This window comes from Sphaerodactylus townsendi, linkage group LG03, assembly GCF_021028975.2.
Source record: "Sphaerodactylus townsendi isolate TG3544 linkage group LG03, MPM_Stown_v2.3, whole genome shotgun sequence".
Classification (NCBI taxonomy): domain Eukaryota; kingdom Metazoa; phylum Chordata; class Lepidosauria; order Squamata; family Sphaerodactylidae; genus Sphaerodactylus; species Sphaerodactylus townsendi.
This window is the reverse complement of record NC_059427.1, coordinates 174,744,728-174,760,909: the sequence shown is the minus strand read 5'-3', so window position 1 is coordinate 174,760,909 and position 16,182 is coordinate 174,744,728. Positions and strand designations below refer to the sequence as shown.

The window sequence follows — 16,182 nt, the reverse complement described above, 5'->3', positions numbered from 1 at the left end:
ATTCTCATCGCTCCACAATGATGAAATTCTCTGAGTGGGCTTGGGCAAGTCATGCCTCCACTTAAGGTGATGTCCCTGGAATCCGCTCAAGCCCATGCCTTTTCCAACGTAGCTCCCACTTTGTGCTTTCTGCGGCACTGCTAGACCCGCAGTCCCTTCACAGTGGGTCTCCCTGCATTTCCCTGCTTAAACAAGAGGAAGAGCCCCACTGTCTGCCGTGCAGCCACTATCGTGGCTGACTGCCCCCATTCAAAAGGCAAGATGTTACCTTTTAAAGGTAATAATGATATTGCTGCTTTTCATTGCTTTTGCATTTTTTAGGGAGAAGTCAGCCGTGGATCCCTAAGGGAGGGGAAGGTTCCCCCTTCCCACTTCTCTCAGGAATTCATTGCCGACTTCTCCTTAAAAATGCAAACGTAATGAAAAGCAGCCTCAATAATATCAACATAATCAATATCGATATTAAAGAAATAAAACAGGCCGCCTTCACCTTGCTTTTTGACTGCAGCATCCCAGAAGGAGCTAAACACAACATTCACAAACTGCAGGGAGCCTAAGATGTCCGGTGATGCAGCTCTAATGGCATCAGAACAATATGTTCACTGTGGGGCAGAATGCCAACGTCTAATCAGTGAAGGTCTCTGAGGAGGGAACAGGAGTGCCAGCATTAGAAATCTTTGGGAGGCACCCATTCAGAAAGAGCGGCCTGCATCATCGGGGAAATTCTTGGTTTGCAGCCTCCCAATACTTGCTGACTGACCCCAGCAACCCCATGGTAGCCATTTTATGGTAGTACTGACTCCTTATTCTCAAAATTCCTGAAGAGTCTAAGCAGTGGTGGCCACCCTGTGGCACTCCAGATGTTCATGGACTGCAATTCCCATCAGCCCCTGCTAGCATGGCCAATTGGCCATGCTGGCAGGGGCTGATGGGAATTGCAGTCCATGAACATCTGGAGCGCCATAGGTTGGCCACCCCTGGTCTAAAGGCTCAACAAGACTGACAGAAGAAGCCACAAATTCGAGGCTCTTGAAGTGAGGTGGGATTGTCTAAAAGGGAAAAGAGATAAAGATTGGGAGGACATATATAGTCCCATTCGGCCTTTCCATGTCGCCAAAGGGACTGTCTCCCAAGCAAACTCCAAGCACAAAACCCACAGTCGTAAAAGCCGAAAACGCCGGAAGAGACCAGGCCAGTTTAAGCTTGTTGGGCACTGAAAGGTAAGTATTTTAGGCTGATTCTGCATGGGACAAAAACAGCGGTGTGAAAACGGTATAAACCCTTTTACACCGTTTTAAACCCTTTTACACCGTTTTCACACCGTTTTCACACTGCTGTTTTTGGCCCATGCGGAATCAGCCTTAGATTGCCAGCCTTCAGGTAGTGCCGACAGATGTCTGGGAATTACAACTGATCTACAAACCACAGCGATCAGTTCCCCTGGAGAAAATGGATGATTTGAAGGTGAACTCTATGATGTCGTATTCTGCTGAGGTCTCTCCTTTCTCCAAATTCAACTCTCCCCAGACTCTACCCCCAAATCTCCAGGAATTCCCCAACCTGGAGTTGGCAACATTATAGCCATGCAAACACACGCACACATGTCAGCACTCACAATAGTCCCCATTGTCTTTGACATCTGGCTCAAAAGCCGGGTCCCGGATGATGTCTCTCCAATTGATTGTATCCACATAGCAAAGCTGCTTGTTCCTCTCAATGTAGACACTCCCGGAAAGGATTTCTGAAAAGCAAAACAGGCAGCCACGATCACGTTCCAATATTTATGAGACACAAAATCATGTACCCGAAAAAGTGGGCTGTGCGCCTCATAAAAGCTTAAACTGAAATTCACTTATGAACCTGCCTTAACCCTTCCACGCTGTGACTTTATCACGGTTTTGATATACTGTGGGTTGGAGCAGCAGTGGCGTAGGAGGTTAAGAGCTCGTGTATCTAATCTGGAGGAACCGGGTTTGATTCCCAGCTCTGCCGCCTGAGCTGTGGAGGCTTATCTGGGGAATTCAGAGTAGCCTGTACACTCCCACACACGCCAGCTGGGTGACCTTGGGCTAGTCACAGCTTCTCGGAGCTCTCTCAGCCCCACCAACCTCACAGGGTGTTTGTTGTGAGAGGGGAAGGGCAAGGAGATTGTCAGCCCCTTTGAGTCTCCTGCAGGAGAGAAAGGGGGGATATAAATCCAAACTCTTCTTCTTCTTCTTCTTCTTCTTCTCCTTCTTAAGAAATTAAATGGGAATTTGGGGGAAGTTTTGCAGAAAATACAGACAACAGGGGAAAAGTTAAGAAACTCTGAAATGCACAAAATATATGTATAGCATTGTCAAAGGTTTTCTCGGCTGGAATCACTGGGGTGCTGTGTGGTTTCCAGGCTGTATGGCCGTGTTCTGGCAGCATTCTCTCCTGACGTTTTGCCTGCATCTGTGGCTGGCATCTTCAGAGGATCTCTGAAGATGCCAAAGCCACAGGCTCCCAAGCCGAAATGTTGAGGAGAAAATGCTACTATACTTCTGGCACCATACAATGTTCCACAGCACCCTATATGTATAGTATTGTATAACATTGACATATTTCTATCTTTTTAAACACCATAAATATACACCATTTCTTTTCAAAAGTTAAAAGGAAAGAAAAAGGAAATATTCAGACATATTCTCTGATACGGAGGGCCAATTTCTTTAACGCAGATTTCCAGTTTGCAGAGGGCACTGTGCCCCTAACCCCAGCAAAGTAGAAGGGGTAACTACTGAATCACATTAGTGGTCCATTAAGGTCTATACCCGTGGTGGCAAACCTTTGGCACTCCAGATGTTATGGATTACAATTCCCATCAGCCCCTGCCAGCAAAGGTTCGCCACCACTGGTCTATACTGTCTACTTAGACTGGTAGTGGCTGTGTAGGGTATCAAGCATAGATCATCACCTGCTGCCTGATTCTTTTAACTGGAGTGGCTATGGCTTGAAACTGGGACCAATAACAAAAAACCACCCAATGCACTCCAGCTGCAATGATCTAAAGTAGGTGATCATTCACAAACTCACAAACATACAATATGTTCTTTTTTGTCAATTCGCATTTCATAAATATCCATCCATAATAACAACTTCTTTGTTCATTCAACTTTTTGTTCCAAAGTCCATGCAAACGTAAATGTGAAAACCCTGTTGTATCTATTTTACATCCGTTCTGGTAAGTCAGTCAATATCAAATCAAATTATTTATAGCCCAAATTATTTATATCCCAAAGGTATAAACAAAGGTTTAGTGGACGCTGCACTCAATTGCTTTGTATATTGAAACTGGGACCAGCCACACTCCGCTCCTTAGGCACAGCAGTATCATAAAAGACCCATTTAACAACTTCCAAGGTCTTGTTTTCAAGTCTTTCTGTGGAATCATGAGAAGGAACAGGTATGCCTTCTTTGTGAAAACCAATGAACTCTCCTACAGATCGGATATATATTCCTCCCCACCATGAGGCTACTATTTATCCTCTTATTCATTCCCTCCCCCCTCCAACGTTAACACCCTATCTTCTCTTGTCCCACGGTCATTTCTGCGCCTTTATCAAGCAATCTTCTGCTTCTTTAATCTTCTCCACCAAATTCTGCCGCAAGAGGTACAGTGGAACCTCGGTTTTCGTTGGTAATCCGTCCGAAAAGAATCGATGAAAACCAAAACCGATGAAAACCGAGGCAAACTTTTCCATAGGAATCAATGTCAATCCAATTAATCTATTCTAGGCACTCCCAAAAACATACCAAAACTCATTTTTTTGGTGAATAAACATAGTGTTTAATGCTGAAAACAGTAACAAACAATAACACTAGGACCAGCTTCAGAGCCAGTGGACCAATGTCGCGCCAGAAAGCTGTCCAAAGAGGCCTGTTTCTGACGCCTCTTTAAGATTTGTCTGAAAGGGGGCAAGACATTGTCATTAAACAAGTGTTGCGAACCGCGATACTCACCACAGCTTTAATCCGGGTGAGTTTTTCTCCACACAAACCCCTGCACCTTACTGCAAAATCTGAGTGAAAACTTCCAGGCAACCGTCGATGAAAACTGAGACAAATTTCTCACTGAAAAAATCGATGAAAACCGAAACCGATGAAAACCGAAGGCAATAAAAACCGAGGTTCCACTGTATATTGAACCTGCTGCACGAGCAGGCTGCTTAGCCGTCAGAGTTAGAAGAACTTGCGAGTCTTCACCAGCAGAGGGCTTATTCTCATGGACTCATGGAGCCCCACTGAATTATCTGGGTCGTAAGGTCAGGTCTCTTAACCCTCTTCAAGAACAGAACAAGCCCAGGGACGATGTCAGTGTCTATAAATAGCAGATGCTAGGAAATCTCTAGTTTGGTCAGGCCAGGTATACATACTAGAAGCCTAGTCTTCTGACCTTGTAGGATCAACAAAGTAAAATCTTCCAGCCCTACTGCGGCCTCCACCCCACGCAACTAAGACTGGAAAACACTTGTCGTAAATCTAGGGGTGCAAACCTCCAAGTGTGACCTAGAGGCTCCTCAGAATGATAACTGATCAGCAAGCTACAGACATAAGTTCTATGCGTGAACCACAGACTCTAGAACTGGAAACCCTAGAGTGGCTAGAGAGAGTCCAGGCTCTGGTGTACCATGGAGAAATGATTGACAGTCACTAAAGGCTAGAAGCTGGCTGGGAGCTGGAGAGGATGAGACTGGTGTCGGCTGGCATCCTGCTATGGATCTTCAGACTGGACTTTTCACCTTGGCGTTGAGAAAAACCTGAATACAAGTCTGAGATGGATTTTTTTTTTTGGTTGAGTGATATGAGGCAGGAAATTGAAATATAAAAATAGAATTTTGGTGAGAGGAAAGAGATGGGGAAAGCGGACTTTTGATTCGAATATGACATCATATCCATGTGCCTTCCTCAAATGACATCACATCCCCAGCGCCTTCCTCGAACTCCATCAGCACTGCTCCCAAATCGCCAGAGATTTTCCCAGCCACTGTTGGCAATCCTAGATCTCGATTCAGGTATGACTGTCCCATTAGTTGGCCCTTACCTTTAGTTCCTCCTTGCTCCCCACTTCCTGCTCCCAGATCTGCTAGATCCGGGGGCTGCAACCTGCGGCTCCGGAGCCGCATGCGGCTCTTTCAGCCTTATACTGCGGCTCTGCGTGGCTGGAGGTTGGAGGGTAGAGTGGGCATGTCCCTCCAGCCCTCCAGAGCAGTGCTGGAAGGAAAGGTGAGTGGAGGGGCCGAACCGGAGGTGGCTCCATGCATGAGAGTGCCACTTTTCGTGTCCCCTCCACTCACCTCTCCTTCCAACACTGCTCTGGAGGGCTGGAGGGACACGCTCACGCTGCCCTCTGACCCCTGGAGGTCCTTCCAGAGCAGCCGCCATCCCCCCTCTGCCATCCCCTCAGCAGCCATCCCCCCTCTGCCCCACGGAGCAGGTGGCTGCCTGCTCCATCAGGCAGAGGGGGTTTCTCTGCCTGGTGTCTCCGCCTCCCAGCACTGGAAGGAAAGGTGAGTGGAGGGGCCGAACTGGAGGCGGCTCCGTTCGGAGCCACCTCTCCGGCTCGGTAGATCTTCGGGGCCGTGGAAAACAGGTCCAAATGGCAATTTGGGTGGTAAAGGTTGCCGCCCCCTGTGCTAGCTATTCTATAGGGGACTGGCAGTCAGTCTTGTATGCTGAGCAAAATATCCAGGGGCACTGCTATTTGGCCCTCCTCTTTTTTACTACTTGTTGTCAGTCCCTAACTTCTTCCCACAGTAGACTGGAAATCCTTCAGGCAAGGAGCTCAGCACGTCTGCATTCCAGCGCAGTATTTAACATACCACTAATGGCACGAAGCGCATTCCGAGTTCGAGGACGAGCAACGAGATGCCAAAGGCACGTTCACGTGGCGGGGGGTGTCACTCAGGCAATTCCGAAAAACCATTTCTCCCCAGCCAAGGATTGTTCTGTCAGCCAAAACAAAGATCAAGCGATAGGAAAGCTGATAAACAGGTGTTGTCTTTTGAGACCAGAGCAGTGCAACAACAACAGTGCTAGCAACCAAACAGGTTGGATGAGGCAGGAACCTGCGACGTGCTCAAACTTGACTCACGGGCTGGTTGCCTGCCTCCATTTTTACTCCACTGACAAGATCCTCGGGAACTCTAATCTACAAACATCCTTCAGGTCTCCTACCCATCACTCAGGAAGACTTCAGGCTTGATCCTGTGGCAATGCTGGCTAGGACAGTGAATACATGCCATGAATGGTTGTAAAGGGATAGAGGGTGGAGCCCGCTGGCCTCACTGTTAAGCTCCACACATTCAATGGAAAGTCTGCGCCGAGTAGCACGCGAGTCTTTGTAAACTTCCCGGAAAACAGGAATGCTGCAAAAAGCGGGGTCCTCAATTGCACATGCAGAAGAAGAAGAAGAGTTTGGATTTATATCCCACCTTTTTCTCCTGCAAGGAGACTCAAGGTGGCTTACCCACTCCTTTCCCTTCCTCTCCCCACAACAGACCCCTTGTGAGGTAGGTGGGGTTGAGAGAGTTCTGACAGAACTCTGACTAGCCGAAGGTCACCCAGCAGGAATGTAGGAGTGCGGAAACACATCTGGTTCACCAGATAAGCCTCTGCCACTCAGGTGGAGGAGTGGAGAATCAAAACCCGGTTCTCCAGATTAGAATCCACCTGTTCTTAACCACTATACCACACAGAACATATGCGCTGTAGATTTCCCTGTGGATGTTCTCTGAATGCACAAAGGTCACCACATCTCAAAAAGGATATAGAAGAGATAGAAAAAGTGCAGAGAAGGGCAACGAGTATGATTGAGGGATTGGAGCACCTTCCTTATTTATTTATTTATTTATATTTATTAGATTTTTATACCGCCCTATCCCCGAGGGGCTCCGGGCGGTGTACAACAATAAACATAATATAACATAAAATGGCTAAATCTTTAAAAGCAGTGATAAAACAGTAAAAGCTAAATCTTATAAATACAATACAATAAAATACAATAAAAATACAATAATAAATATAAATGGCGTCCAGCAGCTCCATATTCAAAATCCTCTCCCCAAGAGGGAGGAATGGCAGGTCCCAGATGTAGAGGGCCATGAGGTGAGGCCAGCCATGAAGGGGAAAGGGGCACCATCAGCGGCCGGTTCCTCAAAGGCCCGAAGTGGAGGACAGCGCTCCGTCTTACAGGCCCTGCGGAACTCACCAAGGTCCCGCAGGGCCCGGACAGTTGGAGGAAGAGCGTTCCACCAGGCCGGAGCCAGAGCTGTGAAGGCCCTGGCCCGTGTGGAGGCCAGCCGCATCACCGAGGGGCCAGGGACCACTAGTAGATTGGCCTCAACTGATCGAAGAGGCCGTACAGGGACATATGGGGTGATGCGGTCTCGAAGATACGATGGTCCCAGGCCGCGTAAGGCCTTAAAGGCGTAGCAGTGGCGTAGTGGCTAAGAGCAGTGGCTAAGAGCAGGTGCACTCTGACCTGGAGGAACTGGGTTTGATTCCCAGCTCTGCCGCTTGAGTTGTGGAGGCTTATCTGGGGAATTCAGATGAGCCTGTACACTCCTACACACGCCAGCTGGGTGACCTTGGGCTAGTCACAGCCCTACGGAGCTCTCTCAGCCCCACCCACCTCACAGGGTGTTTGTTGTGAAGGGGGAAGGGCAAGGAGATTGTAAGCCCCTTTGAGTCTCCTACAGGAGAGAAAGGGGGGATATAAATCCAAACTCCTCCTCCTCCTCCTCCATCATCATCATCATCATCATCATCATCATCATCATCATCATCATCATCATCATCATCATCATCATCATCACAAGGCCACACCATTCCCTGAAGTCCACTGGAGCATTCTACAGTTCTGGTCCAAAGAAAGGAATAGGATTTGGACCCAAGTCTGGCCTTGCTCTAATGTAAGGTTTCAGGTTGGGACTTGAGCTGAAATGCCGCCCAATTCAGGCCCGGTACTTTACGACCTGAACCTCAGTGCCAGCAACGACTGCATATAAAACAAGATCCAAGGAGCCAATCAGTAAGGTCAATTTGCCAGATAAGCCTTTATGTCTCGTAACTGCAACTGATCTCCAGACAACAGAGATCAATTTCCCTGGATGAAACGGCAGCTTCGGAGATTAACTCCAAAGGGGCCCCCGACATTGTACCTATGGGCTCTGTTGCACCCAAGTGTTTTCAGAAGAGTGGGCACTACCGTGCCCCAGTGTTTTCATTTAATAAGGCACCCTGTCCAAAGTGGAGCTTCTGCCTTAAAGGTTGAAGAGTTACTGTTATCCGTGCCATGGAGAGCAATACATCCTACCGTGACATGTGTCTGAAGATGCCAGCCATAGATGCGGATGAGACTTTTAGCGGCAAAAGTTACCAGACCATGGCCACACAGCCCGGAAAACCCACAACAGCCAGTAACTATTAAGGTTACGCTCTCTATGCTGTCACCCAGAGAGATTTTCCGAACCTTAAAAAGCAGACTTTTAGAACAGGAATACCATACCTTGTTGAGGCAAGCAAATAAATCATGTTCACCCCTCTGTCGGAATAATACCGGAACAGGGGCACATAGCCAAATATTTTGAATTATTAACGGAACCCCAACAGAGATGGATTATCACAAGGGCCAGATCCAATACTTTCCATCGGCCATTACAAAGGGTCGTTGCTTATCCATCCCTCTCCAGGATCGGGTTGGTCCACACTGTAAAAACCAAGTGGAGACTCTTGCTCACTTTATACTCGGTTGTCTGAGATATGTGGATATTAAGAATTTCTCTCCTTGGCTGGCCCTAGACAAATCTGAAAGAGACTCTGACTGTTCTGTTGTGGAGCTTCTGTTAAACAACACAGATGTCATGCTCTTGGAAAAAGTAGCAAAATTTCTTTTACAAGTGACAGAACTGTCTAAGTAATGTATACTGCTATATACAGTCTTTCTGTCTGAGTTTTGAATGTACTCTTGATTTGTACTTTATAAATGTCTGGTAACGCTCTATTTCAAATGCCTAATAAAGGTTGTGTGGTGATATTAAAGTTAAGCATAATCTCCCTCCCTTACATTTCGTTTTTTAAAATAATTTTTATTGTATCATTTGAATTTTACAGTTTATAGTAATTTCCTTCTTCATACATTTTCAAACAATACTTTCCCCCCCTTTTCTCCCTCCCCCCATTTCTTCTTCATAGTTTTGTCATACAAACAGCAGTAAGTTCATTCTCTGTAGCCTCTTCTCCCATATTTCTTCATTGACTCGACCTCCCTTACATTTCGTGGTCGGCCTGGCCTCCTGCAGCAGCAACTCTGTAGTTGTGCACACTGCCCACCACCCTGTGTCAGAAGTCCAACAGTGCGCACAGACTCAAAACGTTTGGGGAGCCAAGGGCACCACATCTTCAACAAACTCTCTTACCTCACCGCCTCAAGCTTTGCCCCCTGATCTCCTGGAATTTCCCCAACCCACCTGACGTACTTGACAGAAGCCATATGAGAGGTGGAAGACGCAATACCACTGTGACTCCCAGCTAAAGTTCCCAAGTCGTTTGAGAAACTCCTAAAGATTTTTGAGTGAAGCCCAGAAGGTCAGTGTTTGGCTGTGATTCCATAGAGTCCACTCTCCAGAGCAGCCTCATGGTAACTGATTTCTGGGGTTTGGACGCCAGTTAGAATTCTGGGAAAATTTCAGCTTCCTTCGGGAGGCTGGCAGCCTCAGAGATCAGTCTCAGAGGATTTAGTTGATGTTGGTTCTGCTGACAGCCCTATTTCATGTAGTCCAGAACTACAGGGTCCTCTCAGCTAATCCCGTTCTCCCCCTGGAAGCTGGATTTGACCTTGAACTAGAACCCCACCCCACACTGTTTACTAGCCTCTGCCCTGTCCTGCAACTTCAGACCCAGCCAATTACAGCGCAGAACGATATGACAGCCCATAAATCTGCTTCTTGGAACTGATAAAGTGGCAGTTAGAGAAATCATGAGGTCTAATTGGCTGAGGAGATCCATAAACTCTTTGTGTCGATTAGACTTTCACCGACAGATCTCTAGATCAAAGAGCAAAGATGTTCTCTCTGATACAGAGGGTCAGCAATAGCAGAAACAAAGCTGGGGAATGCCATTTGTAATCCCTGGCCCTTGAGTTTTATGCGAAACAGCTCACTATCAGCTAATTATTTTTGTTATAAGTGTACAGATATCCCAAGTTGTGTGACACATATATATTTAAATGCAGATTTGCATTCCTCACATACAGTTGGGAAGGACCAAAGCAGCATATAAAAGAAATGGGGGGATATTTTGTTGTCATTGTTAGATTGCATTATTAGATCATCTGTGGCCCAGTGATAGATGAACAACCATATACTGTGTCTTTGTTGAGATGCCTCATTTTTTACAACAGCCGTCATTCTGAATAGCCTCAACAAACATCCCCTCTCTAGATGCTGTGGACTGTGCTAGCTGGGCGACAGAGTCCTCTTCTAATTCTGTAACACTGAAAACTGCTTCTTGTGGGTTTTCTGTAATTCTGTACAAATAAGGAAATACGGCCACATGGTACTGGGTACTGAAGTTGGGGTGCCTTGACACAGTATTTCAAATTATAGTATACAAAGTCTGCACAGGGCATCTGTACCCATGGCCTCTTGGGGCTTTTCTACATGGGTTTTTTTTGTGGTCAGTTCGGACCCCAAACTGCTCCAGTTTATCTCCAGACTTCCACATGCAATTTTGTAGCTTAAGTTTACACTTGGTTTCTTAGGGGTGTTTTGTCTGTCTGTCTGTCTGTCCCACCCACCCCCCACCTCCATTTCCCCCCCCTGGTTCTTTTGAGACCTCTTTTACACAATGTTTTTCTGGAAGCCCATTCTCAGTCAGCTTTTTGGCTAGTGCATAATATGTACATTGGTTTTCACACACACACCGCCACCTCCAGCCCAGTTTTCAATTATTGGACTCTCGTCATTGTTAAATCACTCCCTCTTCCCCCCACCCCCCAGACGACTGCTTTCAATTTTTTAATGACCCTAAAATATTGATGTAACATTGCAGTGTTGTAATGATAGTTTAAGCAGGTTCTCTGAATTTCCAGGGTTCGTGTACAGAAAAAAAAAATTCTAGACTTTCCCCTCCAAGAGATTTGCCTTTTTCCTTACATCTCCATGACAAAAAAAGACTAGAGACTCACTTTTTTTGCAAATGAAAGCTAGGGGTTCAGAGAACCTGCTTAACTAACACTGCAACACTGCAGCATTATATTAAAATTTTAAGGCCTTTTAAAATATAAGGAGGTTCTCTGACGCCACTGATAATGCCACTGAAGGCGACAGCATGCTCCCTTTAAAAACTTCATTGTTTAAGTCAAGTGCAAAAGAAAATAAACTGAATTCACAACTGTAAAAATATACAGAGGATATACAGAGGATACACCAGAGGTGTACCGGGGGTAAATGGCGCCCACAGACAAATTGTCTCCGGGCACACACACACCCCCGTGCCTGGGGTGGGGCTCTGTCCCCCTCGCTGCCGCCCCCTTGCTGCCGCCCCACCCCTGCACCTGGGGCGGGGCTCCGACCCACTCCCAGCTAGCAGTCCTGGGGAGGCCAGAAGAGACTGCGGTCCCTGGCCTCGGAGAGCTGCTTTTATAAGCACTGAGGCCGGGGGGAGGGCCTCAGGGGGCGAAACCACGCCGCCACCCTGCCCCTGGGGGCATGGGCATGCCTCCCCAAGCCCCACCCCCCGGTCTCAGTGCTTATAAAAGCAGCTCTCAGAGGCCGGGGACCACCTCCCCACCCTGCCCAGCTCCCCACGCCCTACATATGGGAGTCAACAGGGAGGGCAGGGCTCAGGAGCAGCTCAGATGGGCACCGCAGAGGCAGAACGGCTTGCCCGCTACAGCACCCCGCCTTCCTTGCCTGCAGGGAAGGCAGGACAGCACAGTGGGCAGCCCAGGCAGGTGCTGCAGTTGACCACTGCCGAGTCCCACTCCCCCCCTACTTGCAGGGTGGCTCCCTCCCAAGGGCCTGGGGAGGGCAGGAGCCTGCCTGCAGGAATGCCAGGAGGGGGGCTGGGCTTTGCGGCAGGTGGCTCGGGCACATGCCGTTTTATCGTGGGGGTGCCCCCATGTGACAAAACGGCATGCATTTGGGGACATGGGATACCCCATGTCCCCATGAGCAGTACACTACTGGCTTTAGGTTACACTGGTCCTTATCCATCTTCCTTACTAACAAGGGCAACTCCAGGGCCAGCACAGGCTACACAGGTTGCAGGACTGAATGGCTGCCCAGGGTAAGTGAAAGAGACCTTTTCTGCACCTCTTGTCTCAAGCCAGTTTTACCACTGGCCAGGAGGAAGAGTAGCATATCCTGATGCTTATCAAAGGCAGCAAGTGGTCAATTATTCCTTCTATCAGTACTAGAGGGAGGGGGATTTTAGACCACACTCTAACCCAGGGGTCTGCAACCTGCGGCTCTCCAGATGTTCATGGACTACAGTTCCCATCAGCTCCTGCCAGCATGGCCAATTGGTCGTGCTGGGGCAGGGGCTGATGGAATTTGTAGTCCATGAACATCTGGAGAGCCGCAGGTTGCAGACCCCTGCTCTAACCCAAAGTAAGCTAGAAACAGACAACTGTGAAGTACCTCTGCCCAAAGAACAAATGCCTTGACATTTAAAATCAAAATTCTTGTGCCCAGACTTTGCACCAAGGTCAGCTGCAATCTGTGTAATTTATGCACACCAGACATGCATGGCTTATTTTGCACAACTATTTATCTAGCTAACCACGGAGAAAGAGAAAGAGTTAAAGCCTGACAATGAAGCTCGGCCACCTGGGAATCCGATCTTTCTTGTCATCGCCTGGATACTGGGACAATTCCTATATCTCCATGCTATGAGATGTCTTTATGGATGGCTTAGACAGCTCTCCTCTGAGGCTTTGCTCTCACTTTCAACGCTATCTCCTGCCACCTTAAAACTTTAATCCTGCTTGCTTGCTTGCTTAGGAGAAAAGACAGCTACAGTAACTCAGGATGCTACACTTTGTGCCTTGTTCCATGTTCTGCCCTTTCACTGTACATTTGCAGAAGATACAGAGCTCAGCCAGCCAGACTCATTCACCAGGAATATTGGATTGTCTCTTCTCTGACCAGAGGCATGTAAGCTGGGGCCAGAAGGCGGGCCCACAGTCGCGCACTCTGCCCCAGCCCTTACTTTAGGAAACCGAGCAGGCTGGAGGCCTGTTCTGGTGGGAACTACATTTCCCAGGGTAGTCTGGGAAATGTAGTTCCCACACAGGCAGGCCTGTTCTCCAGCCTGCTCGGTTTCCTGAAGTAAGTGTGGGGGGGCGCCGCAGGGGGGGGCACTGTGGGGGGGAATCACGCCTGCCCGCCTGCCCCCCGTGGCACCCCTCCCACACTTACTTTAGGAAACCGAGCAGGCTGCAGAACAGGCCTGCCTATGTGGGAACTACATTTCCCAGGGTCTCCTGGGAAATGTAGTTCCCACCAGAACAGGTAGGCCTGTTCTCCAGCCTGCTCGGTTTCCTAAAGTAAGTGTGTGGAGGGGGGGGGCGCCACGGGGGGGCATGGGGGGAAGGAGGAGGGCCCGGGGGATTTTGCGCCCCCCACGTGACCCAAATCCGAGCTCCTGGTGTGTGACGCACCCGCCTTCCCCCTGGGAGCTTCACCACTGTCTCTGACCTACTAAGAATTCCCACATCAGCAAGATAATGCAAATGTAATAGATGGTGGAGATGCAGCTGAGCAAGAGTCGTCTGTTTTACATAGAGGCAGCCACACTGACATCACCACTTGAGGAATCTCTAGCAAGGCAGAGAGAAATTTATTCAAGACTCAAAAGGGGCTGGGATTGAAACTAGACAGTCATAGAGTAGACAATATGGCTAAAGAGCAACTCAGCAGATTCCAGTTTGATATGGTGCGCTGCGGCTCGACACATGCTCTGTGTAGGATATCACTAAATCTAAAGTTCAATAAACAGCATTTTGATGCCTAATGCACATGTTTTGTACCTGTTTCATTTTCTGTTGTTCGAGATTTTAAACAATGATGATCAAGGATAAGGAATTTGAGCTGAGCTAACAAGTGAAGGTACCTCACACTCAATGTCAGGAGCCGCTGCCAAGCCTTTTTCTGGTTGTAACAGCCCACAGATTTAAATTTCAAATCCCGAGGGATAGAAACTTTTTTTTTTAAAAAAAAGATGCAAGTCTCAGAATTGTGAAGGAGCTACAAGGTTTTTGTTAGAAGACAAATTCCAAGTTTCAAGAGATCACAGCCAGGCGGGCTCCTAGACATTCTGCCCAAAGGGCTAATTGTATTTTGCAGTTCCAGTAAACTCAAATTGTTAAGTATGGAGATTAACAATGTGAAATCTGGTTTGGTCTGTATTTAATAGCAGGATTTTGTTATTGAAGGATAAAAGAGCAAACTTTAGAGAGCAGGATTCTGTGCACAACATATCAAACCCATAGATCTTTACACTACAACTGAAAGAGATCACTAGTACTTTTAATATGTTCTTTTAACTATAGGCGCTGCAAAATCCACCATGTCTGCCATTCTATTCCAGGCACTTACATTAAGCCTCCTGTCTCCTCGCCCTACAGAATATAATTTTGCTGGAAGGTCTAGAAATAGCTATGGATGCCAAGACAGACATTTAAAAAGTCATAAATAAGGGCACATCTACATGGCAAATTAATGTTATGTAATCGATACGGCTTCTCACAATGGAGTTAGGGAACTGTAGGTGGGAGTGCTGAGTTCTTTCTTAATAAGCATCCATATTTCCCTTGCAGAATTGTGACTCTAGGGAGGAAACAACTGATGGAATGTCAGCTGGTGCAAGCTTATAGTGTGGATATCACCTTAGTACAGGATAGCTAGTATAAGGATAATAGGGAAAATACTGGGGTGCTGTGTGGTTTCCGGGCTGTATGGCCGTGTTCTAGCAGCATTCTCTCCTGATGTTTCACCTGCATCTGTGGCTGCACAGATTCAGCAAAACATCAGGAGAGAATGCTGCTAGAACACGGCCATACAGCCCGGAAACCACACAGCACCCCAGGGGTTCTGGCTGTGAAAGCCTTCGATAATACAGGGAAAATACTGTTCCACAATCTTGCTTTAAGATCTTGAAGCGTGAAAAAAGCTCAGGAATCAGGAATGAAGGGACCCTACCAGATCATATGCAAAACTTTTTTTCATTAGTCTGAATCTCCTGCAGATGTTGTGCTACTGTGCCATTCCCATGAAAGTGGAGCCCACCAGCTGTGTGTCCTGGGAGCACATGATTATCGGCCATTCACCCAATTTGTCTGACCACCCCATGGGGTGAACTGGTCAACGTATGCATTCTCCACACAGGTGGAGCTTCCATTCATACCCAGGGTTCTGATCTGCATGAACGGAACTTCTAACCACACAGAAAATCCGTGTGTTTCCCAACTCATGTGTCACATGAGCATAAGAACCACATTCCTGAAGTAGCTGCCATGTATGAAACTCCAGAATACAGTGGAACCTTGGTTTTTGTTGGTAATCCATCCAAAAAGAATCGATGAAAACTGAAACAGATGAAAACCAAAGCAAATTTTTCCATAGGAATCAATGTAAATCCAATTAATCCGTTCTAGGCACTCCAAAAAACATACCAAAAACACATTTTTGGGTGAATAAACATAGTGCTTAATTCTGAAAACAGTAACAAACAATAACACTAGGACCAGCTTCACAGCCAGTGGACCAATGTCACACCAGAAAGCTGTCCAAAGTGGTCTGTTTTCTGACGCCTCTTTAAGATTGGTCTGAAATGGGGCAAGACATTGTCATTATACAAGTTGCAGAGACGGCTCGCAACAGCTTTGTCCGGGTGATTTTTCTCCACAAACCCCTGCACCTTACTGCAAATCGATGAAAACTGAGGCAAAGCGATGAAAACCGAGACAAATTTCTCACTGAAAAAATCGATGAAAACCGAAACCAGTGAAAACTGAAGGCAATGAAAACCGAGGTTCCACTGTTTTGTCTACAGGGGGCTGTAGGCTTTTGTTTACCTCATTTGTGTTAATCTTCCCAAAGGTCTCAGGGGTCACCTCATTTTATCCTTGCAGTAATCCTGTGAGGCAGGTTAGAC

The 16,182-nt window shown here is 47.3% G+C and overlaps 1 protein-coding gene across 1 annotated transcript in view; it reads right to left on the bottom strand.

Annotated features, from left to right (window-relative positions):
• The window catches only part of ERBB3 (erb-b2 receptor tyrosine kinase 3), a 132,864-nt gene that overhangs the window by 54,854 nt on the left and 61,828 nt on the right, over positions 1-16,182 (bottom strand). Inside the window, exon 4 of the mRNA XM_048490667.1 lies at positions 1,616-1,741. Within this exon, the coding sequence (XP_048346624.1) occupies positions 1,616-1,741 (126 nt within the window). The remainder of the gene's footprint in view (positions 1-1,615; positions 1,742-16,182) is intronic.